The 26,644-nt window shown below is 36.8% G+C and overlaps 3 protein-coding genes across 5 annotated transcripts in view; 2 read left to right on the top strand and 1 right to left on the bottom strand.

Moving 5' to 3' along the window:
• Window positions 1-1,506, bottom strand: part of tmem204 (transmembrane protein 204) — a 14,106-nt gene extending 12,600 nt beyond the window's left edge. Inside the window, exon 1 of the mRNA XM_016458830.1 lies at window positions 714-1,506. Coding sequence (XP_016314316.1) covers window positions 714-960 — 247 coding nt within the window. The 5' untranslated portion in view covers window positions 961-1,506. The remainder of the gene's footprint in view (window positions 1-713) is intronic.
• Window positions 1-14,337, top strand: part of LOC107667212 (intraflagellar transport protein 140 homolog) — a 40,901-nt gene extending 26,564 nt beyond the window's left edge. For both annotated transcript variants that reach the window (XM_016458829.1, XM_016458828.1), the window contains 11 exons: window positions 4,072-4,249; window positions 4,530-4,720; window positions 7,810-7,905; window positions 7,994-8,126; window positions 8,203-8,475; window positions 8,556-8,738; window positions 9,150-9,356; window positions 10,139-10,351; window positions 10,674-10,840; window positions 11,372-11,513; window positions 13,741-14,337. In XM_016458829.1, the coding sequence (XP_016314315.1) occupies window positions 4,072-4,249; window positions 4,530-4,720; window positions 7,810-7,905; window positions 7,994-8,126; window positions 8,203-8,475; window positions 8,556-8,738; window positions 9,150-9,356; window positions 10,139-10,351; window positions 10,674-10,840; window positions 11,372-11,513; window positions 13,741-13,926 (1,969 nt within the window). In that variant the 3' untranslated portion in view covers window positions 13,927-14,337. The remainder of the gene's footprint in view (window positions 1-4,071; window positions 4,250-4,529; window positions 4,721-7,809; window positions 7,906-7,993; window positions 8,127-8,202; window positions 8,476-8,555; window positions 8,739-9,149; window positions 9,357-10,138; window positions 10,352-10,673; window positions 10,841-11,371; window positions 11,514-13,740) is intronic.
• A 1,022-nt stretch (window positions 14,338-15,359) lies between these two features.
• LOC107667200 (coiled-coil domain-containing protein 78-like) lies at window positions 15,360-22,827 on the top strand. 2 transcript variants are annotated; one of them, XM_016458806.1, is made up of 14 exons: window positions 15,360-15,637; window positions 16,517-16,648; window positions 16,732-16,818; window positions 17,160-17,492; window positions 18,193-18,234; window positions 18,856-18,938; window positions 20,082-20,160; window positions 20,242-20,367; window positions 20,500-20,687; window positions 21,562-21,736; window positions 21,807-21,835; window positions 21,914-21,983; window positions 22,323-22,423; window positions 22,510-22,827. In XM_016458806.1, the coding sequence occupies exons 1-14, from the start codon at window positions 15,566-15,568 to the stop codon at window positions 22,634-22,636; spliced, it is 1,644 nt and encodes a 547-aa protein (XP_016314292.1). In that variant the 5' UTR covers window positions 15,360-15,565; the 3' UTR covers window positions 22,637-22,827. The 2 variants fall into 2 exon arrangements, with proteins under 2 accessions (XP_016314292.1, XP_016314290.1); XM_016458804.1 differs by having other exon boundaries at window positions 20,242-20,394.
• The last annotated feature ends 3,817 nt before the right edge of the window (window positions 22,828-26,644 follow it).

The raw sequence follows: 26,644 nt of genomic DNA, 5'->3' as shown, positions 1-26,644 counted from the left end.
GAAATCATTTAAAAACTGCATTTTGTATTTACTTGCATTATCTTTGTGTAATATTAAAATTTGTTTGATGATTTGAATCTTTTAAGTGTGACAAATATGCAAAACATTAAAAAAACAGGAAGGGGGCCAACACTTTTTCACACCACTGTATATATATATATATATACACAAACACACACACATTCATTGTATTAAATAGTATTAAATTGTAATATTAAATTGCAATATATATATATATATATATATATATATATATTCCTTTTTTATTACATTTCATATATTATAGATATTTTATTTATATATTATTTATATACTTTTATTTTTATTATTACATGTGTATATAAATATATAACATCAAACATATATATAAAAAATATATTAATCAAAGTTGTATGACATTTCTAAGTATTTCAGTGTATTTTTACTAAACATTATATAATTGTCACATTTTCAGTGCTTTTCTACAACACAATAACTTTCAGTAAGACATGCTTGGATATTATGCTCACAAAATCATGCTTAGCTCTGAAATTATTTATTTTTATGTTTAGCAATATTTCTGTTTGATTGTACATTACCTACTGATCTGTTAAAAATATATGTTAATAAAAGTGTTATCTTTCTCTGTTAAGTAAAGGGTATCAGTGCATTAAAATGTGCAGAAATGAGTTTACTGCAGAGGCTGTATTAGCATCTATTCACTGGAGACTCACGTTTGACAGTGCTGCGTGACTCCTGATACCCCGCGAGCTCCGATCCCCAGCTGAGTCTCTGGCAGGCTGTGGGCTCGTGAGCGTGTGTGTCCTCGTGCGCACATGCTCTCCAGAGCCCCACGCTCCGCCGCCGTCCGTCCTCCAGCACCTGCAGCACCCAGCTGGAGCTGAATGTCGCCAAGTTTTTGAGCACCAGAGAAAGCAGGGCCACCGCCGCCGCCACCACCACCAGCCTGCGCACGGCCATACACCCTCCGGAGTGCCCGAATTCCTGAAACGTCCACGGGCACGCTACGCAGAAACACAGAGCGGCATGAACGCTGTGAGAGGTTAGCTAGAGGACATCGCCACTCATTCTTGAGTCTTGACGGGAGTCTCTAACCCTCTTCCTCGGAGTCGGGGGTCACTGCTGCTCGTAAGGCTGGACGCTGGACCTCCAAGGCCATCACATAAACATGCACGCTTTCTTTAAATCGCTCCGTTCTTCTGCTGCTCTCTGCCCGTCCGTTCCTCCCCCTTTCTCCTCCAGATGTGCGCTGGCTGTTTTTTTTCTCCTCGTCTCCCTGCTGAGGAATGTCTGTGTGATGCAGTCTCTTGTGTTTCTCGTTCTTTCCCACACTCTTTCCTCGCTCGTTTATCTCAGATTACTTGTCCTAACCAGTTTCCCATGTTCACGTGCGAGCATGTGTGTGCTTTATCCCTGAAAAGCTCAGAAGGACTGGGATGAGAGGGTAGGAGTTCTCTCTCTCTTGGTCGGTGACAAGCACGTTACTCCAGCTACAGGATGTGTTTCCTGGAAGGAAAGTAGACAGAACAGAATGCAACACCCGTCCTCTTTCTCTCTTTGACTTAGTGAGCTGGTTATTGATGGAGCAGGAGATGAAATATCATAGCTATCTTTGGTCTAGTTACACTTAAATATTAAAGTTCAGTTTCTCTCTTAAAAATAAAGGTGCTTGATTAGCATTGATGGTTCTGTGAAGAACCTTTAACATCTATGGAATCTTTCCATTCTACACATTCTTAAAAAGGTTCACTCTTAAAAATTCCAAAAGGCCGTTTTCACAAAGATGCCATTTTGGGTTCCCCAAAGAACCTTTCAGTGACCAGTTCTTAAAAGAACCATTTTTTTCTTAATGTGAAGAACATTTTAATAATCTGAAGAACCTCTTTCCACTATAAAAAACCTTTTATGGAATGAATTGTTCTTGGAGATTATTAATTGGAGATTAAAGGTTCTTCATGGAACCGTCAATGCCAAAAAAAGAACCTTTATTTTTAAGCATGTTCTTTTTTGGCATCTACGGTTCCATGAAGAACCTTTAACATTCATGGAACCTTTCCATTGCATAAAAAGTTGTTTAAAGTGTTCTTCAGACTAAGAAAAAATGGTGAAGATCTGTTTACTGAAATGTTCTTTAAGGAACCAAAAGTTGGTTCTTCTATGACATCACTGCCAAACCCCCTTTGAAACCTTTACTTTTAAGAGTGCAAAAGTGGAAAAAGGTTCTTTAGACTACGAAAATGTTCTTCACACTAATAAACATGGTTCTTTTAAGAATTGTTCTTTAAAAGGTTCTTTGAGGAATGGTTTTTCTATGGCATTATTGCGATAACCACCTTTAGGAACCTTTATTTTTAAGAATCCTGTATATTGTCCTGCAATGTTTCTGCTCCAGACATAAATGGATCCTCAAATCATGTATGTTGTTGAGGAGAGGTGTGCTTTGTGTTACTCACTGGACTATAAAACAAGTGACAAAATCCCACAGATGCACACTGAAAGAGCCAAGAGACTAGAAGATCATAGAGATTCGAGGGTTTTTTGACTTGCAACCACCCAGAACAATGTAAAAATGTACTTTATTTCCATGTTTTAACCAAAAAAGGAAAGGGGGAAATCATAATTCTCTTTCTACTTTTCTGTTGTTTCTTTTCCAGTTCTGGGCCCCCAAAGATTCAGGGAATTTCCTGTTGCTTAGCTCTAATAAACAGCCCACATCTGTATCTACTAAAAGCAAAAACGGAGCGAAAAAATGAGAGAACGAGGGGATTTTGGATAAATAAAGACCAGATGGGAGTGGATGAAAAAAGCAGGGAGGGCGCGAAGGGCCAAGCGAGTGGGAGAGAGGGAATGTGGGCGAGAGAGTGTTGGGTGTTGATGGGGTCATTCCATGCATAGCTGGGACGGTTCGCTCGTGAGGTGGAACGGAGGGAGAAACAGCAGAAACACTCGGAGCAGCTGCTAAGAGTTTCCACAAATATCATCTTTAAAACATCCTCTCACCCTTTAAAGACAGATTTATTACTTCATGTTATGTTTCAGTGCACTTTTCCACACTTTAAAATGGTGCAGATCTGAAGTTTTCAGAAAGAAGACAAGAAAAATGTAATTGGAATATTGCCAAAAAAAGAAATCTGAAAAAAAAAAGAAGAAAGAATTTAAACCATGATGACGTCATTGTAAACCTTTTGAAGTTTAAAAAAATGTAACTTTTTTTCTAAAGGGTCCCACAAGTTACACCCCCCCCCCCCGTAAATATGAGAGAATGTTTATAATGGAATTAAATACAGTACAATCTTCCCAATAAAGAATTCTGTATCACTTTACAATAAGATCCCATTAGTTATCGTTAGCTGATGCAATAACTTACACTAACAATGATCAGTACATTTGTAACAGTATTTATTAATCTTTGTTCATTTTAGCTCATAAAACAACTTTTCATAGTTTTCATTTTGATTTTAATAATGTATTAGTAAATTTCAAAATTAATATTAAGATTAGAAAATGATTTAGAAGTACAGTATTTCTCATTATTAGTTGATGTTAACTAATGTAGTTAACAAATGTAACATTGTAAAGTTTTACTAAGAATGACTAATTTCTATGGTGAATATACATCTTTAATGTTATGCTCGCCATTAGAATATTTTACAGCAGAGCTTATGTAGAGTAAATATTACTTGTGAGCCATAATAATGTCTGACTCTTGAGATCATGGATCTTCCTGCTGAGTTTACAAATCGGTTAAATCATTAGCAGCTGAATCTCATTAAATAATCACAAAATATTAGAAAAGTCATGGAAGTCAAAAAGTCTCTAGTTGTTTAGAAAAGCTTCTATATTCTTTTGCTTTAAAAGAACAGTCTGTTGATTTAAAGAACCTGGAACATCAAAGACGTTACCAAAGAACCATATAGCAACTCAACAGAGCCACTGTGGAACCTGTTTTAAGACTGTTAGGATGATTTTTAAAACTTTATTTTTTTCCAATTTTTCTGTCTTATGGCCTTCTTTGAGACATCTCTGGCTTTTGAAGTGAACTGAATGTGTTGTGTGTATCTGCATCTGCAGTGAGGCGGTGTGGGAGAACATGGCACGGATGTGTGTGAAGAGTCATCGTCTGGACGTGGCGCGTGTGTGTCTGGGGAACATGGGAAACGCGCGGGCCGCTCGTGCTCTCAGGGATGCTGAAAAAGAGCCAGAGGTGGAGGCACAGGTGGCCGTTCTGGCTACACAGCTGGGCATGTTGGTAAGAAGACACATAAACACTTTCCACAGATGACTTGAACACAAAATTCACCTCTTATGTCATATATGTCTCACTCTGAGGTGTGTCACATTATGGAAGTTGAATACATTGTGAATGATGTTTCATGTCGTGTTTAAAGCACACAAGCACAAACACAGCGTTGTCTAAATAAACCTAGAGCACTTGGAGCCTCTCTGTCTCATTCAGTACAATGACAAGAACTAAACATTTGGATTTAAACGTTTGGGTTTATCGCAGCATCTCGCGCTTTTTTTCGCAGGAGGATGCAGAGCGTTTGTATAAGTCATGCGGGAGGTTTGATTTATTGAATAAGTTTTATCAGGCGGCAGGTCAATGGCAGCAGGCGGTGGAGACGGCAGAAACGCACGACCGCATTCCGCTCCGAACCACTTACTACAGCTACGCCAAACACCTGGAGGCCATGGGAGACAAGAACCTAGCGCTGGTGTAGTGAGTGTCACGTTCACACACAATCACAGCTGTGATACACCTCCAAGATCCAACAAATATCAAAACTAGGGATGCACGATATTATCGGACTGATATCGGAATCGGCCGATAATGGCTTTAAATGTAAATATCGACATGGCCCGATATGAAAAATTATGCCGATATGTCTTGCCGATAAGAGTAATACGTTAACACATGCTGAGGGTGTGCTAACGATTAGATCACCTCAGCAGTGTGGCTCATTCTTGAAGCAAAGTTTTGTCTGAATGATGATTAGACTGACTGACTGACTGTTTTGGATCGCTGCATTTAATCTGTGAAAGCACGTACAGAATGATGCATTCAGTGTATGATAGAGTTAACAGTAATAGCACGTGCAGCGGCAGCAGTGACAGCCTTCCCCAGGTCCTAACGCCCGTTCGTTAAGGAGTTTTAATCTGTAAGGGGCGCTGTTGGCCTACTTCTAATTAAATTAACAGTAAAATAGCCTACACAAATAACAATTAGACTGTGTTTCTGAATAAATAAAGCAGTAATTGATGTCATAAAATAATGAGTATGTTTTGATTTAAAGGTCAGAAGCCATAGCTGTCGTGAAAACAAAATCAATCAAACATGACACTTGTAAAATAAATTTTTTTATATATATTGATTTATTCATTAATGTCTAATATGTTTTATTTTTTAAACAAATCATAAGCTCTAAAAGATTTTCAGAATTTTTACAACTCTTTTGCTTTAGACCATCTACAAATGTTAAATCTTAAAATAAAATGTTAGGGTTAACACTGCATTTTTCTTGGAAAAGCAGCGATTAATATATAGTTTATTTATAGTTATTTTCAAAGCTTCAATGTATTGTCAAAAAACCCGCATTATTGTTTATTTAATTCTAACAAATAAGTTCTTGTTAAAAACTAACCAAAATTAAAAATATTTTGCTTAAAAGTTCTGCACAGGAGAGACTTGGTGTTGTTTCCAAACAAAAGGAAATATATCGGTATTGGTATCGGCATCGGCCAAAATGATTAGAAAAATATCGGACATCGGCAAAAATCCAATATCGTGCATCCCTATTCAAAACCCTGCCTATCATTTTATTTTGATATATAATTATATTTTACTATGTCATTTTTATTATAGTATAAACGCTATTGTTCCAAAGTTCTGGGGCAGTCACATTTTTAAGGTTTTTGAAAGAAGTCTCTTTTGCTCTCCAAGGCTGCATTTATTTGGTCAAAAATACAGTAAAAATAGAAATATTGTGAAATATTTTTACAATGTAAAATTACTGTTTTCTGTTGTAATATAAATTAAATTATAATTTATTTCTTTGATGCGAAGTTGAATTTTCAGCATTATTACTCTAGTCTTAAGTGTCACGTAATCCTTCAGAAATCATTCTAATATGCTGATTTGCTGCTCAAGAAACATTTCTGATTATAATCAATGTTGAAAACAGTTGTGCTGCTTCATATTTTTTGAAAACCCTTTTTTTCAGTATTTGTTGGTGAATAGACAGTTCAAATAAACAGCATTTATTTGAAAAATAATTTTTTTGTAACATACATTTATTTACTCTCATATTTGATCAATTTAATACATCACTGCTGAATAAAAGTATCAGTATTTAAGAAAAAAAAATTCTGCTCCCTAAATTTTCACTACCAATCAAATTTTTGGAATAATTAAGATTTTTGTATGTTTTTAAGTCAAATTAGAGTGATTTCTGACGGATCATGTGACACTAAAGACCGGAGTAATGGCTTCATAAAAATTCAGTTTTGCATCACAGAAATTAATTACATTTTAAAATATATTAAATTACAAAGCAGTTATTTTAAATTGTAATAATAGTTCACAATATTTTTACTGTATTTTTAATTAAATAAACACATCCTTGGTGAGCTTAAGAAACGTCTTTCAAAAATATAAAGAAAATTGCATCACAGAAATTAATTACATTTTAAAATATATTAAATTACAAAGCAGTTATTTTATATTGTAATAATAGTTCACAATATTTTTACTGTATTTTTAATTAAATAAACACATCCTTGGTGAGCTTAAGAAACGTCTTTCAAAAATATAAAGAAAATTGCATCACAGAAATTAATTACATTTTAAAATATATTAAATTACAAAGCAGTTATTTTAAATTGTAATAATAGTTCACAATATTTTTACTGTATTTTTAATTAAATAAACACATCCTTGGTGAGCTTAAGAAACGTCTTTCAAAAATATAAAGAAAATATTTTTAAAATTCATAACTATTATAATCTCTTTTGTATCTCTGATTGAAAAGTATCAATAAAAAGTAATAAATAAAAGTAAAATAATAAAAACTTTTAAACTCTAAATGTAAGTCTTAAAGATTTTTTTTAATTAGTTTTTTTAACCTTTAGTTAGTTTTTTTGTTTGTTCGTTTATATATATATGCATGTGTCTATGGCTACATTTACACGACAACGGTGTAGTCAAAAATGGAAAAGTTTTTTCTTTGCGATTTTAAAAGGTTTCACGTATACACGACAACGTTTTCAAAACGATTCGCGTTTACACATATCCGCGAAAATGGCCAAAAACGCTGTACTACGTATGCCAGGCCAGTAGTTGGTGCTGTCACCTTGTTAGTAAACAGTACCTGTAGAGAAGTGACGATTATGATGATGTATATGATGCGTCTCCGCTGTTGGCTGTAATATTGGTGAAGTAAATCCACACTTTGCTGAAGAAGAGTTAGCACACTCTTGAGCAGCAACAACAGTACCATGTACTCCGCCATTGTTGTGTATGTTTGTTCGTGCCTGCCTTTAAAATCGACACGTACTGCGCATGTCTACATACCTAACGCGTACTACGCACGCGCCTGACGTCACTGTTTTCACAGATTCCCATATTGGGTGTTTACACGGAAACGAGAACGATGCCATTTTCAAAAACTTGCACTTTAAAACCCGTTTTCAAAAATATGCGTTTTCAGTCCCCAAAACGCATAAAAAGTTTCCCGTGTTTGGCTGAAAACGTTGTCATGTAAATGGTCCCTAAGTATGTATACATTACCTCTTTTCTGTCCCATTCTATAGTTTTGAGAAGTCAGACACACATCGGTTTGAAGTGCCGAGAATGCTGATGGAGGACAATCTATCACTGGAGATCTACATCAATAAAATGAAGGACGAGTGAGTTTGATTCATTGATTCATGATTCTGGTCCCTGCAGTCTGACGTGGCTTTGATATTCTCTGATGTCTGGTGTGTGATTGGCCAGGGATCTGTACAAGTGGTGGGGTCATTATCTAGAGAGCCAATCAGACATGGAGGCTGCGCTGCATTACTATGACCTCGCTCGGGACTACCTGTCTCAAGTGCGCGTGCACTGTTATCTAGGAAACATTCAAAAGGTATGTTGATGAAAGTTCCCTTTGTGTCCAAAACAAAATGAACCAAACACTTCACAGTGATCTATATATTTGACAGGCGAGTGAGATAGCCAATGAGACGGGCAACAGAGCAGCGTCTTATCATGTTGCACGGCAGTACGAGGGACAGGATGAAATCAGCCAGTCGGTGCACTTTTACACACGAGCGCAAGCCTATAATAATGCCATACGACTGTGTAAAGAGAATAACTTGGACGAGCAGCTCATGAATTTGGCACTGCTTAGCAATCCAGAGGACATGATGGACACTGCAATGTATTATGAAGAGAAAGGAACGCACATGGACCGAGCTGTTATGCTTTATCATAAGGTACATCCAAACATCCTTCGGACTTTACCACTAGGTGGTGCTGATCGCTTATAAAAGACGGCTCCATTCCTCTTTTCCAGGCAGGTCATGTGTCTAAGGCTTTGGAGCTAGCTTTTGCCACAGAGCAGTTTGGAGCTCTGCAGCTGATCGCAGAGGACCTGAATGAAAACAGTGACCCTGCCCTACTAGCACGCTGCTCTGATTTCTTCATAAAACACGCTCAGTACCAGAAAGCTGTGGAATTGCTGGTGGCTGCCAAAAAGGTGAACACACCATGCACTGTCATACAACCAATCATTTCATATTCATACCATTTCTGCATGCAAACTGAACAAAAAAGCAGTTTACAACAAGAACAATAACGGTAACTCACAATAACTTTCTGTTTATTTTAAGTGCAAGCTGCAGTTTTGTCTTCTGCTGCTTTAAATGATCAATCTATTGAAGCAAGATGGATTCTGATTGGCTGTCAAAAGTATTTATCATTCATTAGCTGGACAATTTGTTCCAACCATATCATTCCTCTTCTCATTATTATTATAGTTGTGTTCTAATTCTGTTTTCATGGAATTAGAATGATTATTAAAACTTTATAGTAATAGCAGTAATAGTAGAATTAAATAGAAATCACAACAGTGTTTCGTAACTGTATGCATATGGATATGTGTGTGTAGTACCATGAAGCGCTCCAGTTGTGTTTGGACCAGAGTTTGACCATCACAGAAGATCTGGCCGAAAGTCTGACAGTGCCAAAAGACTCGTCCCATCTGTCTGAGGCCGGGAGAAAGGAGCTGCTGGAGAAAATCGCAGACTGCTGCATGCGACAGGGCAACTACCACTTAGCCACTAAGAAATACACACAAGCTGGAAACAAGATCAAGGTTTGACTTGTGCACAAACCCACAGCTGATTTACTTATCAATGACAGCTTTCATTTTGCCCATTTCACGTAACCTTATGACATGGTTCTTGTGAATACGTGATTCTGATTCACTGCATTTGCAGTCAGATATTTATATATAATGATGCCAGACAATAGAACTGATGGTTATCCCATCAATTTTCTACACTGAGCTAGTTTCATGTTTCTCATATGTTACTTTCTTCTCACTTCTTAAAATAATTTCAACTCAAATTAACCCTATAAAGCTTGCTGTGTATTGATGTATGAATTTCTGAGGTCTTTAAATTATAAACATGATCAAAACTTTTTTACACATTTATTTCACGTTTATTTGTTCATTTCTCAATCGTCATTGTATTGCATTGCATTATATGATTTGAAACTACATCTATAAAAAATATATCTCACTAAGACATTAATGGGAGCTATAGAGTGACAACTAATATTTGTATGTATTTTATGTATTAGTAGTCTGATATACTCTTATAAGGTCTCGTTGATTTTACATTACAAGCTAACATAATTTAATCTTACTTTCTGGCCATATAAATATAGAATCAGCCTCACAAAATTGCATATTTTTTTCTGTTTGGGGCTCTGAAAAAAATGCATGGGTTTTCACCAGCTATTTTTTTCTCTTTTATATTTACTTATTGCCTATTTATATCTTCACTTATCCTGAAATAGGTTTTCACCAGGCTCGTCTAAAAGCAAAGATATCAAGCTTTTTTTCTCTGTTCCTGTTCTCATCTTTGACAGGCAATGCGAGCGCTGTTGAAATCCGGCGATACCGAGAAAATAGTGTTTTTCGCAGGTGTTTCCAGACAGAAGGAAATTTACGTGATGGCAGCCAACTACCTGCAGTCACTGGACTGGAGGAACGACGCGGAGATCATGAAGAACATCATCGGCTTCTACACAAAAGGACGTGCGATCGATCTGCTCGCTGGCTTTTATGAGGCCTGTGCTGAGGTACTGAGAGCGTGTGTCCGACGGTACTGTGAAAACTGACCATGCAATAATCAACACCTTACAGTGTTAAAAATACATTTATTGGCATTAGTGGTTCCATGAAGGACATTTACCATCCATAGAACCTTCCCATTCCACAAAAGGTTCTTTATAGTGGAAAAAGTTTCTTTAGAGATTATTAAAATGTTCTTCACATTAAGAAAAAATGGTTCTTTTAAGAACTGTTTACTGAAAGGTTCCTTGAGAAACCAAAAATGGTTCTTTTATGGCATTGCTGTGAAAATGCCTTTCTGGAACCTTTATTTTTTTTGAATGCACACAGGTGGAAATTGATGACTATCAGAATTATGAGAAGGCGTATGGCGCTCTGACGGAGGCGTGCAAGTGCCTGACTAAAGCAAAGGGTCGCAGTGGAGACGAGGCTGACAGCAAACTTCTCATACTGACACAGAGATTCGGCCTCGTCAAGAGATTCATTCAGGCAAGAAGGTACTGATGAAAAAGGAGTATTTTGTTTTGTTATATTTTATTTCATTTGTGACCCTGGACCACAAAACCAGTCATAAGGGTCAATTTTTGGAAATTGAGATTTACACATTACCTGAAAGCTGAATAAATAAGCTTTCCTTTGATGAATGGTTTGTTAGGATAGGACAATATTTGGCTGAGATACAACTACCGGTATTTGAAAATCTGGAATCTGAGGGTGCAAAAAAAATCAAAATATTGAGAAACTCACCTTTAACGTTGTCTAAATGAAGTTCTTAGCAATGCATATTACTAATCAAAAATTAAGTTTTGATATATTTACGGTAGGAAATTTACAAAATATCTTAATGGAACATGATCTTTACTTGATATCCTATAAAGATTTTTGGCATAAAAGAAAAATCCATAATTTTTACCCATACTATGTATTGTTGGCTATTGCTACAAATATACCCGTGCTACTTACGACTGGTTTTGTGCTCCAGGGTCACATTTGTACATGTATTTGTGTGTGTGTGTGTGTGTGTGTAGGATGCATGAGGAGGATCCAGTGGAAGCGGTACGTGTGTGCGAGTCTCTGCTGGAAGAGAAGGATCTGAACCCTGCAGTGCGTGTTGGAGATGTGTATGGGTTCCTGGTGGAGCACTACTGCCATCATGGCAACTTTCAGCAGGTATGTTGAGGTTTATAGTATGTTGTGTTTTAGGGGACTTGTTGTGTTCACACTGGACACATTTGCTGCGGTCCGAATCAAAGTGCAGTTATTCCTGGAGTTCCCACAACATTGGTTTCAGACTCACTTGATTCTATTAAACCCAATGCATTTGCGTTCATCTTCCATCATTACAAACATGCAAAGCGAGCATGATAGACAACACACCGTGGGGAAATTATGTGCAGCATAGTGAACTATGTGCATTGCATGAAGGCTTGCAAACGGACTCTTTTGAGGAGAAAACAGATTCTGATTGCACTCGCTTTACGCGATTATGCTGCATGCTCACTTTCACTCGTATCTAAGATCAATATTTACCACTTTCTTCCCCTATATGTGTTTTTCTTGAACTAATGATGTTGTCATTACACCGATATGGCTTATTCTAGAACAGGTAAAATACCAATATTTTCATCAAGAATATGAATCATCTTAGTTGGTTTAGATGTTTCCTTTAGTCATTTTCCCGCTTAATTATTAGAGATGCACCGATCGACCGGCCAGGGACCGGTATTAGCCGGTTTTTCGCATGATCGGCCCGGACCAATGACCGGCCGGTCAGTCTGCCAATTCCGAGCCGGGCTGTTTTGACGTCACACTTACAGTGACTGATAATGTATTTATGTCGTGCCAGATGAGGCTTGCACAGTCTGAGTGTGTGAGAGAGACTCGTGCAGAAATCAAAACAAATGAGCGCAACAGCACTCATAGAAAGTTATAGATGTATAGAAGAAACATTCTATACTTATACTTATAAAAAAATATTATATGATTTAGGTACGCAGCATTGCACGTCCAAGATGTTTAACTGAATATCAACGCGATTGCAATGTGACACTGATTTTATACAATAGTAGTTTAATAAACAAGAAGTTCAAATTAAGTGACTTATATTTTAGACACAATATTGACTGTTTTCGCTCAATTTTGCTGACGAAAATAGTTTGCTGTGTGTCTCTGAGCAACACAGCGGTGTTTTGTTACTGAATGAATCCACGCTTTTGAACAAATCAAGTGAGTCAACGATTCAGAAAACCATTAATAAAAGACCCTCGTTTCTGAATTAATCTGCCGTTTGAACAAATCGGTTGAATGAATGACTAAATGGCTCACAGTCATTTGCCGCCACCTACTGGTGGTTTGGTTTCATATTTAAAAGTATTGCATTTTGTTATAATAATAATATTTAAAACATTAATTTTATAAAATTATTTATGCATTTGCAATTTTGCAGTGTAAATGCACTTATAGAGAATATCTGTAACTTAGTCCAGATTGGGGGAATTGTAATGTTTAATAAATTTGTATATTTTTTTTGCATTGAAAAAAGTATAGATTTTTGTTTGTATATGCTGTCAATTATAGATCTTAGAAAGAAAATCGGAATCAGCAAAAAAATAAAAAATAAATAAATTCCGGAAATCGGAATCGGCGCATCTCTAGGGCTGTTAAAATGTATTGTACAAGCTTCTTTTTTTTCACTGCTCATTTTATCACTCCAGTGCAGTGGTACAATAATCACGTTTTCTTGTAATATTGGGAACCACTCATTATACATAAATCATGTAACAGTTAATGTTTTTACTTATATATACTGTTTAGTTTTAATCCAAATAAAACGTGTTAAGTGAGCGAACAGCAATCAAGAGCATTTTGGCTATTGACATATACAAACAAATGACTTAACTAGAGACTTTCCAGCAATTGCAACCAAACTTTAGATGAGCTCCTACAGGTAATTTTGGGTTTGGTACCGCTGTGCACTCCTGGGTCCGAATGACAGATTTTACATTACCAGTTTCTCATGTGAACTGTTGCCAGTGTGAAAGCCGCCTTAGTATTTAAGAGAAACCATAGCCATGCTATACTCTGGAGGAATGGTTTTCACCATTATTTACTTGCCCTCATGTCATTTAAATCCCTCTCAATGCTATTTTTTTTTTCTATGGAACACAAAAGGGGTTTGAAGACACTTTATGCAGGTCTGAAAACATATTGTATGGACCCAAAAGTATTTGAATAAGGTTAGAAAAGTTGTACAGGATAACAAATTTGGTCACTAGAAACTATCTTGTTTGGAATGACATGAGGGTCAATAATGTATTGTCATTTTAGGATGAACTATTCCTTTAACATCTGTTTCCAGTTATATTTTGATGAAATATTGTTTTTGTATGTGTATTAGGCTTGGACTAAAATAGAGGAATTGAGATCAACGCGTCCCAACATAAACTTGAGCTTGTACGTGAGTCAAACCAGTCTGGAGGCTCTACAGAACGCTGCTGGAGTCCGTCTGGTCTACAGAGAGACGAACACCCATGTTGCAGAGGATGATGAAGAGGTGGAGGAAGATGAGAACATCAATCATTGAGAGAACGATTTGCTTAGGAGGTCCTCAAGATAACTGGAGAAAATTGCATACATTTTTCAATGCGTACAGAAATGCACACGACAAGCCTACAGAAGCCTTTTTTAAAAATGTGCCATATTTCTATGGGACTGCCAGTCTAGTAAATGGCACGTCTTCGATAGGTGTGATTTTGTTAAAGCCACTTTGCGGGTTGCTTTAGTAGAGTAGCTTGTGTGCGAATGCCCAGAATGCACTTACATACGTGATGTGTGTGTGGCCTTTTGAACAAGAATGCCGTGGGACCATTATATTTAAGTCATTTTGTACAATTTACAAATTATTTAATGACCAGACTTGTTCTGCTATCTTTGTATCATATATCTTGTATACATTTTAATAAATTTTTCTACATTTACTTAATCATATTGAGTGAATTACATTACCTCTCTCAAAGTTAAATGTTCAAGTGGTTTGTGTATTTTGTGGAAGATATAATGTGTTTTAATTATTCATAATGCGTTTTATTTGTCCCTGATCTTAGCTGATTAGCCATTTTTCCCGCCAGTTAGAATAAAAACTAACGGCCGTTTCCTCAGCGAATCGGTTCTTTCGAACAGTTTGTCTCAAAAGGGGATTCTTTTAAGTAATTTTGTTTTCGAGGTAAGTTTTATTGATTATGGGTTTAATTATAGTTTCAGTTCAGTTTGTTGCAGCTATGTTTCATTTCATAACATACTGATTTTGAACATGTTTTGCATTGCCAGACTGGCATATATTTTCACTTTAATTAGTTTTCGAGTTTAATAAATGTATTAATTTGAACTGGTATTTAACCATACAAGTGGACTAAAAGATGTTTACATCTGCTGGGGTTCAGTTGACCAAATTTGACTCGTTTTAATGAATCTGTTCAGTTAACCGAGTCATCGAGTCAATACGCAAAAGTAATGCCACAATTCATTTGTTTTCGTGCATTAACAAGGTTAATATGCCGAATCAAGATTTTTCTATTTGTTGTCACAGTTTATCCCGTATCAGACAAATGAATCACGATTCAGTTGAACAATATGCCTGCCGTCGAACTAAACAAGAAATGCTCTTACGTTTCTATTGTAAAGGACAATGGGGTTTTGAACTTTCACAAGAGCCCTTGATATTTACCAAACAGAAGAACAATTCAGCAAAACTGTTTCCACAACAAAACAGATCTGATAGGCAATGTAAGTACTGTTTCTGATTTGGCCATAGACTGCTTCTCAGGCTATATATGTCTTATATTGTGCTGAGACTTGTGTTGTTAATGTTGTTAATGATTCATTTGTTTAGAAAACATTTGTTGAGCAGATGCAGCACAAATCATATCTCTGTATATATATTTTTTTAATCCAGTGTGTTCAGTATTTCTATTATTTAACGTGTTCATGACATAGCATCGAATGCTGATTGATAAAACCATGTCTAATCAACGGGATTTGAATAATTAAGCAACTCTGATGATTCAACTGAATCATCAGAAAGAATCGTTTAATGTGATTCACACGTCAAATGGAGCTCTCTTTCACAGTTTGCTGTTTCTCAGAGAGTGAGGATCATTATGAACTTCCATGGAGACTCGTGTTTATAGAAACCAGACATAACACACCTCTGACAGCTGCAGAACATGGACTCCACGAATAAACAGAGCTCAATTAACGAACTTCAGGAGCAAATTCACTCTCTGACTGAAGAAAATGTAAGATATTTTCTTGTCATCTGAAAGGAATTAATTAACTCTATAAGAAGTTTCATTAAAAAAAAACGAATATTTATTATATTAGTTAAAATAGGCCATTAGTTAAGCCAAACAATTTATATAAATTCACATTTGGACTTTTATCTTTTATGCATTATAAATAATCGGGTTGTAAAAACCCAGGGTTTTTAATCAGGGTAAGTGAGAAATATATACACTACCATTCAAAAGTTTGGGGTAAGATAGGTTGGTTGATTGATTGATTGATTGATTGACTTAAGAAATGATTACCTTTATTCAGCATGTACACATTAAATTGATTAAAAGTGACAGTAAGACAAAAGATTTCTATATCAAATAAATGCTGTTCTTTTGAACTTTCTATTCCTCAATGAATCCTGAAAAATAAAAACTATCATAGTTTCCACAAAAATGAAGCAGCAAACTGTTTTCAACATTGATAATAATCAGATTTAAAAAAAAAATTGGGGAGCAGCAAAACAACGTATTAGAATGATTTCTGAAGGATCATGTGACACTAAAGACTGAGTAAATTCAGCTTTGATCACAGGAATAAATTACACAGAAAACAGTTATTTTAATTTGAATGAATATTTCACAATTTAATTGCTGTTTTTAATGTTTTTTGATAAAATAATTGCAGCCTTGGTGAGCAGAAGAGACTTTTACCAACCACAAACCTTTGAACAGTAGTGTAAAAAAACATTAAATTTTATGCATTTTCATAATTTTTCTCTGTAATTAATTAAGTGTTACTGTTTTTACTGAGTATTACTATAAATAAAATCTTGATTATACTTATATACGTTTATTGGGGGTCACTTAACCAAAACACTGAATGTTGTGATTGATTTACAGGTACAGCTGCGGGAACGAAATGAAGCGCTGTTTAGTAAGCTTGACTCGGTCCAGAACAAACTGGGCCAGCAGGCCGTGTCAAAAAGCGACCTGTCAGTCAAACTGGTCCAGTGTGAGGAAGACAAACTGAAGGTAGGATCTGAAATGCACCTGGAAATATGGGATCTGCCTGATGTCTGATGCATAGGTTCATATTTCATATATATGTGTTTCAGATCTCAAAAGACCTTGTTGATGTGCAGATTGAGGCCAATAAAATGAGAGAGCAGTATGAAGCGGCGATCTTTAAACTGAAAAACGTGGTAAGTGCGTGAAATATAACCCCCCCCATAACCAAAACTAGCGAGTACAACTATATATATATATATATCTATGTAATCAAGTAATTGTTAACTATGATGTTACTTTATTGCAGTTATGTTATCAACCAACTTTGCATAGATGATAGCACAAAAGACCATTTTACAAAAATAAATATATAAGCAAACAAACAAATAAATAAACCTTATGAGGTAGCATGGCCTGGGACTCTACTAAAACACTTCACACTTCAACCCCCCCAATATTCAAACCAAAACTACGCCCTTGCACACTGATGATCAAAATAATGATTAACACATGTATTTAATGCTTTCATCCCCAGGTTCTATCTCAGGAGGGCACCGCCTCATCTCTTCAGACAGAGTGTGACCGGCTCAGACAGGAAGTGACAGCAGCATCGGCACGCTTAGAAGTCATTGAGCGAAGTGAGCGTGACCTGGCTGAAGAGTACGCCGTGATAAAGAGCAACTTCCTTTCACTGAGCGGCGCTTATGAAAGAGAACGCACACACTCAGAGGAGCTCAGCGCCGAGCTGCTCGCCCTCGCGCACACACACGACACGCTCCTGCAGGAGAGAGAGCGCACACACAGACACATGCTGGAGGTGGAGAGGGTTCGAGCGCTGCTCAGCAGGACGTCCCAGAGCAGAGTCAGGGTGAGACGCACATAAACATGCTCATTCTCATCAGATACTTCCTCGAGCAATGTGTGTTGCTCTAGAAGGGACTGAATTCAATTGAACACACTCCGAATGTATGAACAATCACACAGCCTTGCATCTTGAAAAAAAAGGTGTAATATTAATTAATCTGATGATGCTGAGTTTCCATCACGTAAAGCTTCTCACAAAGTGAGATTGAAGATTTTTCGAATTCTCAGTATGAATCAGCTTGAATGCAATTATCAAAATAACAAAAGCAGTCAAATGTCAAAAAGAAGTATTCAAAGTGTGTCATTTAACTTACAATCTGCAACGGAGCAGAAAAGGTGGAATTAGGGATTAGGCATACAATAATATCTTCAGAATCATTCATACGTGTGAAAAAGGGGTGAGAATTGAACAAATAGTTGTAATTCAGCTCAGAGGAAGACAGGAATCATGTCTTTATTGGAGATTTTCTGTTGATTAAGGGATAACACAAGACTTCTTCACCTAACAAATGGTTATCGAAAGCAAAAATGCTATGAAATGAACATATTTTGTGAGAAAGTGTGACATGCTTTGGAATCAGCACCCCAAAATTAGTATGAAACGAGTACTGGATTTCAGTAAGCAAATATGATGCAGGGTGGTGTGATAATAGTACTTACTCTGTAAATAGTGCATACTCTGTTTTTGATGTTTGTTTTAACAGCCAGAGGAGTTTGAACAGAGCAAGAGCCAACCGGAAAGAAACGTAAGAATATCAGCAGTATATTATTACATAATCCCTAGTTTTTCAAGTCAAGTCAATTTCTTAATTGTTAATTTGTATATTGCTTTTCACAATACACACAGTTTCAAAACAGATTTACAGAAAACCATGATTTTAATGTTTATAATATCTTAAAATCTTCATGCCTTATAGTCGCATTTAGCAGATTAAAGCTGGGCAATAATATAGTGACATTTTGCGACAATATGAACAATCAGACAGTTGAGATATGCTACATAGCATATATCACTTTATGTGAGTAAACTGAATGAATGCAGATAAAGTAAGGTGTACTTATATATCTGACTTTATATATTGAGCTAGGCGATAATATTTTTACATTTTGCAACAATATAAACAGTCAAGCTGTACTGTATTTATGTGGATAAAGCTGGATGCACTTATTTTTTCCAACTTTTAATAAATAGCCAGGCAATAACATAGTTTATAGATATAATAATATAATTTATAGATAAATAATCAAGCAGAGATACGCTATATATCTATCAAGTATCACATTTCTTGTTGTTGTAATGTGCTTATCCATAATGTTTCTGTAATATGGTGTTTTTTATACATGTTTGATGTTGTTTTTCAATGCAGGGAGTGCAGAATAACCTGAGAGACGAGTTAGAGAAACTGAGGAAAAGCTACGAGGGGCACCAACGACAGCTAGAGGAGAAAGTGTGAGACACACCATGACATCTGCTCAGATTTTGACCCATCTCGGGTTACCAAACACTAGTGGGCGGCACTAAATACACGTGAAATGGGGCCCGAAATGTTTTGTGATCACTGAAACCACATTTGTGCATGTGTACACGACCACAATAACAAAAGAGCAACTGCTCACCTGTCAATCATACACTGCGCTAGGGTTTTGAAATGTTGCCAGATTGGCAATTGCATTTGTAAAAGATGCAAAAGATTTCAAGGAACATCTTCAGTATGTCTGATATCAACATGTAGCAACACAGATCATGTGAAGCACACACACCTGAAGTTCAGTAAACAACAGGTGCTCAATTAAAAGAACAATGAGAATTGGAAACATCTTCTGTTGTATATTTGAGAACAGCAGCTTGCCGACTTTTTAGTGTTTCATAAGCATGTTGAGATAATAAGTGATGTTTGTACCCATGGTGTTATTGTTAACTAAGACTAAATCTGAAACTATTTAAAATTTATTTTTGTAATTTAATTAATTAGTTAATTGAAATAAAATAAAATATAAATATTAGGTGAAAAATTTTAACTAGCTGTACTAAACTAGCTGTACTAAAATTGCTAAAACTAAATCTGCCATAAAAAATAATTAAAGCTAAATAGAAATGTTTAAAAGAAGCACTAATAAAAATAACGAGCATATAAAACAATTAAACTAAAATTAAAATAAAGTCTGAAATATAACAAAAGCTATATAATTATAAGTTTAAAAAATAAATTCAAAATATGTGTAAATAATAGCATCTACTGTGTATAATACTGTAATACTAAAATACCAGTCACAAAATCATAGACCCTCCCCTCGAAATCTGATCACAAATGATCACAGGAGACGTATGATAATAGCATCTATCTCACCTGAGCACCTGTGATCGGATCGCCCGAGTCAGTGCCACACTCAGAAGAGGATACAATGGTGTCTGCTCAAAGTTTGACCCAGTGAGAGCAAACTCTGTGCACCTGCTACATCAGGAGTGATGTGGTGGAGCTTTTATCTTTATGAGTGGGGAGGCTTTGATACATGTGTGGACTCGTTTAGTCGTGAGACGTGGGCGCTGAAGGTCAGCTGATGTGTGTATATGTGTGTGTTATCTTCCTCATAGTGTGACCATGGGGAGGCAACAGCAGGAGAATAAGAGAGCCATTCAAAGCACCCGACACGAGTTGTCCCAGCAGTCTGCAGTCTGTATATTATCACTCATTCACACAGAAGATGCTGTATATGTGTTTCTGGCTGCTGATTTGTTCCCTCTCTACATGCAGACGCTCATTATTTCTCAACATCAGCTGAAAGAGGCTGAGGCTGAGGTCTCTAAACTACAAAATCATCTGAAGGAACTCAACAGAGAGTACAGGGCACGACTTACACGCTATATTCAGGACATTACAGTACGTATACAAGCCAACAGACATATGGTTAACACACATATAATCACACTTTTTATAGTGGCTTCTAGTTGATGTATAATTTCTTCATTTTCAAACAAACTGATGTTAGAAGAGTCTTGTAATGTGCTGTAGGAGTGTCTAACCGCAGCTGGTGAGGGTGATTTGGGACAGAAGTTGAAGGGGCTTGTTGAGTCCATGCTGGAGGAGGTGAAAACATCATATCGCTCCAGAGAGGAACAGCTCACCAAAGCCATCAGAACGTACCGCAAACGCATACAGGGTCTGAGCAACACCTATCAACAGCTACTCATTGCTTACAGGTGCTTGAACATCCACTGATTTGCACCTGTTGCTCTTAATATAAACTATTTACAATTTATGCTTACATGTGTTGATTTAGCACAAGGATTCACAAGCCTTTGACCTATAAAATATTCATTAAAGTCTGCCTGAGATATTGCATTAATATTTTAATAATTTAACAACACATTCTCATGTTCAGCGTTCTGTGGTGTCGGTTAATGGTCCTATGACATGCAGGAACACAAAAAAAATATTATTTAATATTATATATAGTATTTTAGTAAGTGTTTTATTTTGGGGTAAAAAAATCACAAACAAAATCACAATCGCCCTACAGTTTCCTCATAACCCCCATTTAGGGAACGCCTGATTTAAGCAAGTGCTTTTACTATAGTGTTATTTTAGTATCATTGAGATGCTATTGTAGTTGTTAATATTTGTTTTTTTCATTAAAGTTTTAGTAAATTTGTTGTCATTTTAGTAGTTAGCTATATATATATATTTTTTAATTTCATATATATTATTCATCAAATATAAATAGTTTCAACATATATTTATGTTTATTTTATTTCAAATAATGATTTTTTTTTTATGTTTTAAAGTTAGTTTTAGTTAATACTCGTGGCTTCAACTATGAAATTAACCTAAAATTGTAATCAAATACTAATTAACTTTTATTTAAAAATTAAACATGCTCAGTAAAACAATTATTCTAGGCTAAATCTAAAATACAGAGTTTGGTTTTTTGGATGTGAATTCGGAACATTTTTGCCTCTTTATGAAACTTTTTTCTGTATGGGCATTTTAAGTCATTTCAGCCCCCCTGGCGAAACCTGCTCCCACACACACTAGATCTGATTTGGTCTGATAAGTAGTGTCTCTGTATCCCAGACTGCAACGTGAGCAGATCCTGGCACTCCCTGAACACTCTTTAGAGGCCGGACCCCCTGAGGCCCACTTCAGTCCCACGGGGACCGAACTGAGAGGAGAGACCGAGAGAGAGCTACACAGACTGAGAGAGGACAAAGCCCGCCTGGAGAGCCAACTGAAACTGGCTCGAGAACAGGTGTGTGTGTGTGTGTGTGTGTTATTTAATGGATTAGTTCTGTGACTTGATCATGTGCTTGGTATTTCAGATGGCTGTATTTACAGAGTCTTCTCAGAGGTGAGTATCATTCAGAGTTATATGTAAAAATACTTTTTACTGTCTTATTTTATGTTTTGTTCTTGAAAAATTCTGCAGGGTTGGACTAACTCAAGACTCCTGGAATGATGTTCAAAAGCAGATCAGAGAAATAACCAACTCCACACAGGTAACCAATAGCAAGGTAGTCCTGGAACCAACATAAATGATTGGTTCAAGCCAAAAACTCTGATGGACTCTGATTGGTTCAAAAACTCTGAATGGTTCATAAAAAATGATCGTGCTCAAGCAAGATCAAATCTGATTGTTTATAATGACGTTGATCCAGGATAGTAGTAGTAGACACCATGGTAGGCCAAATACCTGCTACAAGAAACCATTAAAGTTAATTAACCATAACTGATAAGATAACTATTAAACATTGCAGAATATTGTATAAACATACACAATTATCCCCACATGTAACCATGAAAATATCACCCTGGTAAACACAGTAAAATTCCAACAGGAAGCTCAAGAGAGGGAGCGCGCCCAACTGATCACAAGGGCAACGGTTGCAGAGGAGCAGGTGTCTGAGCTGAAGGAGTATGTGGACAATCACCTGGGCAGGTACTGTATTTGAACACCCACCTGTGATATTAAGGAAATTACTTTCTAGGTGGCATGTGATGCTCAGGTGTGGCGTCTTTGTGCAGGTATAAACTGGAGATAACGCGGCTGCGCAGGCTGCTGGGATCACAGGAGGGAAGATCTAATAGTGCAAGAACCCATAAGCCCCGCCCACTTCACAAATCACTCAACAGCAGCAGTTATGAAATATAATGCAGCAGTGCATAAGCCCTGCCCACCCCATAAATGAATTAAAGGCAGCAGTTTTTAAATATAGTGCAGGACTTCATAAGCCACGCCTACTCCAAAAGTCACTCTAAAATAGCAGTTATAAAATAATGTGCTGCTATCTATAAGCCCCGCCCACTTCACACGTCACTCAGAAACAGCAGTTGTTAAAATATAGTGCAGGACTTGACAAGCCCCGCCCACTTCACATGTAACTCAAGAGCAGCAGTTATGAAATATAGTTTGCAGCAGCGCATAAGCCCCGCCCACGCCACAAATCAATCAAAAACAGCAGTTTTTTAAATACAGTGTAGGACTTAATAAGCCCTCCTCACTCTGTAAATCAGTCAGCAACAACATTTATGAGATACAGTGCAGTACATAAGCTCCGCCCACCCTGTAAATCCATCAACAACAGCAGTAACGAGATAAACCACTGAAATAGTATGCTGTTAGACATTTTTGCAGCCTGCAAAAACATGATTTGGTTAGTAATTTCAGCTCATAATATGAAACTAATGGTGTGATAAGCTTTCTTAGGCCTAATTAAAATAATCATAAACAGCATTAGCCAATCATGAAGTGTGTTTACATGCACATCTTACACCAGAAGACATGAAATGTCATTTAAATCATTTTAAATCCCTTAACATCTAGATTTTGTTTTGCATGTAAACACCTTTATCATGTCTGTTTACGTTCAGATGGTTTTTCTTGTGATATGGGTTTATTGATTTGCATGCAAACCCTAAAAACAGGGTTATAAAATAGATGATTTTTGATCATTATCAGGGTTTTGTTGTACATGTAAACACTCGTTAACACCATCATTTGCATTTCAAGTGCATTTTTACTCATGTTTAATGCTAAACTCACAAATGTCTCATTTCAAGAAGTTTGGATTTTGCACTTACTGATTCCGATTAAATAGTTTATTGTAATTATTAATAATTTGTTATTGATTTATAGTTGAATCATCAAAATGAAACAACACAGCATTATGACTTGTACTGCGTGTTTAAATCCTTTAGAAACACGTGTGTGTGTGTGTGTGTGTGTGTGTGTGTGTGTGTGTGATTGAATTTGCTCTTCCTGAGAAACTGTGTGGAATGTTTGTAAAGCTTATGTCAATTTTACGGGCTGCGAGAATGAAAGGCTGCTGACAATTAATTTTCTGATGGGTAAAGATAATTTCAATACAAAGCATGTAGTTCACACACATGCTGATCCCTGAGAAACATACGACACTGAGTGACAGACGTGTTATTTGTACACGTAATAAATCAGTTGCAGTGGTTTCATGGGCTAGTCATATCAGTGTTTTTCACACTCCGTTTTTCAGGCTTAGAGGCATTTATTGCACTGTTTTAGTTTAGTATATATATATATATATATATATATATACATTTCAGAGAATTTTCAATCTAATTTTCATCTACTATAAAACGTGTTTCCTTAAAAGATTTACATAAAACATTTAAAAAAAAAAATATATAGAACTTTTAAAAACGTTAAAACTGCCCTGTACCTTCATTTTCAAAGAGAAAGTTAAACGTGAATGAGAATCGAATTCATCCTAGGAATTTAAAGTTGGAAATACTGCAGGGCAAACTTGAAAGCATATTACTGGAAAGAAAAAAAATAGCACGGATTATCTGCAAAAAGAGAGCGTGGAAAAGACAGAAAGAGAGCGAGTGAGACAGAAAGAGGCTGAGGGTTTGGCAGATAAAGGGAGAGTGTTTGGGAAATGGGCTGCAGACTGAGGGGCTTCGAGCGCCTCTTTATGAGCCGGGGGAGAAAATTCAAGATTATGCGTATGGGAAACGAGGTGTAGTGAGTACAGTGGCCCCTGAACCCCTGGGAAAGGAGCAGGGCCGGGGAGGGGCTTATGGGTAGAGAGGGTAATTGCTGGGGGGTTCGGGGGTTGGCCGGTCGGCCGACTGTGTGCCAGCTCACACTGGGTGGCATCCGTATTAAAACATTTACATACTAATATTGTTATATTATTTTATTATATTATTAGTAACATTATTTATTGATATTATTCTTTTTTAATATTATTTTATATTTGCATAAACAGTCAAACATCAGTATAGTATAATATAGTAGTTTTCAGCATGCTTTACAGCAGGCATTCATGAATCATCTGGCTGTTTGAGCCCATAGTGACGCTGAGATCTGCTCGGGAATGTGTGTCTGATACTACGAGCAGTGGGAAAATTCAGAATGCCAAATAATATTCCAGCTGGGCATCAGGGTCCATCTTCAGCAGCTAGTACTTCACACTTATAAACCTGCCTGCAGTCTGAATATGAGAACCGCTGCTTCGGTCGTTTGTTTGCTCTTTACCGCTCATGCGATATGTGCCTAATAAACTCTGGCAGGCCGTGTTAGAGTGTGTGTGTGAGTGGATGGGACAAGCCTTGTGAACGGCAGTAATTCATGAGAACAGGCCGGGGGGGAAGAAAAAAAGTGACAAAAGCGAAAGAATATGGGACGCGTGAGAGTGGAATCTGAGCAAAACTCGACTATCAGATTAATGAGTGTGTGAATTCAGACGGACAGACTGAGAGCCAGCGAACATGAATGAACCTTTACCTTTCCAGAATGCATATAATTTATATTTAACTAGTCTTTTTTTATTTAAATGACTGTAATTGTCATGCTAGCTTGAGCATTTCATAGTTCACATGGTCATAGATAACCTGGAAATCGTGTTTTACACCACTTGAAATGAATAAAATCTTTAAAATCCATGCAAATGTATATTTTTTCTAGTTACGCTCAGCTAGAAATTGCTCTTTTGTTGTTTAAATTGTATATTTGGCAGTCATTTGTAATCTTAACGTCCGTTTCGCTCCCTCTCTGTCAGAAGCAGCTGCTGGCTGATTTCAAGCGTTCGGAGAGAGTTCCAGCTCTTCACCGCGGCTGGAGGAGTGAGAGAGAGAGAGGCAGGAGTTGAGTGGGAAAAGGGCCTGCGGAGAGGAGAGAAAAAAAGCACAAGGGTTTGAGAGAAACATCAAGAGATTGAGCCGAGAGATAGAGAGAAATGACACGCTGAGCGGTTGAAGGCAAGTTTGAGAGAGGGAGAGGAGGGGTCCCGAGAGTTTTTCCCACACTCTGCTCTGCGCTTTAATCCGTGTCATGATTGGGACAAAATTCAGACGCCCTCCTGTAGCCGCTCCACACAAAGAACAGGCGTTTTTCTCTCTCACATGAACGAGCCGTCCCGTATCTGCACCGCTCTTCATGTTTTGGCTCCGTTCCTGTTCTCACAGTCCGTTCGCATGTGTTCACACATTCTGCCCATTATCACAGGAGTTTAGCAGCGCCTCTGATCGTACCTCAGGGAAACACCCAGATCTGCCTCGCTCTGGCACTGATGGCTTTCAGGAGCCACTGCATAAAACTGTGTTGAATCTCAGGAGTGATCGTAGGATTCGTTTTCGGTTACTGGAGCAAACACTTTTCTGTCTCTCTGACCTGAGAAACAGGTTACATTTCCTATCAGTGTCCATGTTTCAGAGTGATCACAGTTATTAGTACATCATTTGGTTGATTTAAATATCGGAAATTGACCATAATATGAGGTTTAAACTGGGCGTTTATTTTGTGCACCAAGCAAATAAGCAAAAATAATGACTGTTTTTTCGACAGGTTTCTAAACTCGTCCCCTTTTAGTCAAGCTATTTTGAGAGCTCAAGGTTTGGCTGGTTAGCGTTGTAACTACACAGTCTGTATATATTTAATTTGATTTTATTCCGTTTCATTTCATCCCCTTTTAGTCAAGCTATTTTGAGAGCTCAAGGTTTGGCTGGTTAGCGTTGTAACTACACAGTCTGTATATATTTAATTTTATTTTATTCCGTTTCATTTCATTTTATTTATTTATTTTTAATTTTTATAAATATTACATTATTTTATAGTACATTTCTTAACCGAATCACACTAATCCCATTTCTCTGCTACAAAATTACACACTAATATTATATT

The sequence above is a fragment of the Sinocyclocheilus anshuiensis genome, unplaced genomic scaffold (genome assembly GCF_001515605.1).
Source record: "Sinocyclocheilus anshuiensis isolate Anshui unplaced genomic scaffold, SAMN03320099.WGS_v1.1 scaffold415, whole genome shotgun sequence".
In the NCBI taxonomy this organism is placed as follows: Eukaryota; Metazoa; Chordata; class Actinopteri; order Cypriniformes; family Cyprinidae; genus Sinocyclocheilus; species Sinocyclocheilus anshuiensis.
Note: the sequence above shows the minus strand (reverse complement) of the source record. Positions and strands in the feature narration are given on the sequence as shown.

Excerpts from the sequence above, each read along its gene's own strand:
- LOC107667200 (XM_016458804.1), top strand. The coding sequence starts at position 15,566 with ATGGACTCCACGAATAAACAGAGCTCAATTAACGAACTTCAGGAGCAA. Across the intron at positions 17,493-18,192 it reads CGTCCCAGAGCAGAGTCAGG|CCAGAGGAGTTTGAACAGAG; the intron begins GTGAGACGCACA and ends TTGTTTTAACAG. Across the intron at positions 18,939-20,081 it reads CGACAGCTAGAGGAGAAAGT|TGTGACCATGGGGAGGCAAC; the intron begins GTGAGACACACC and ends TCTTCCTCATAG.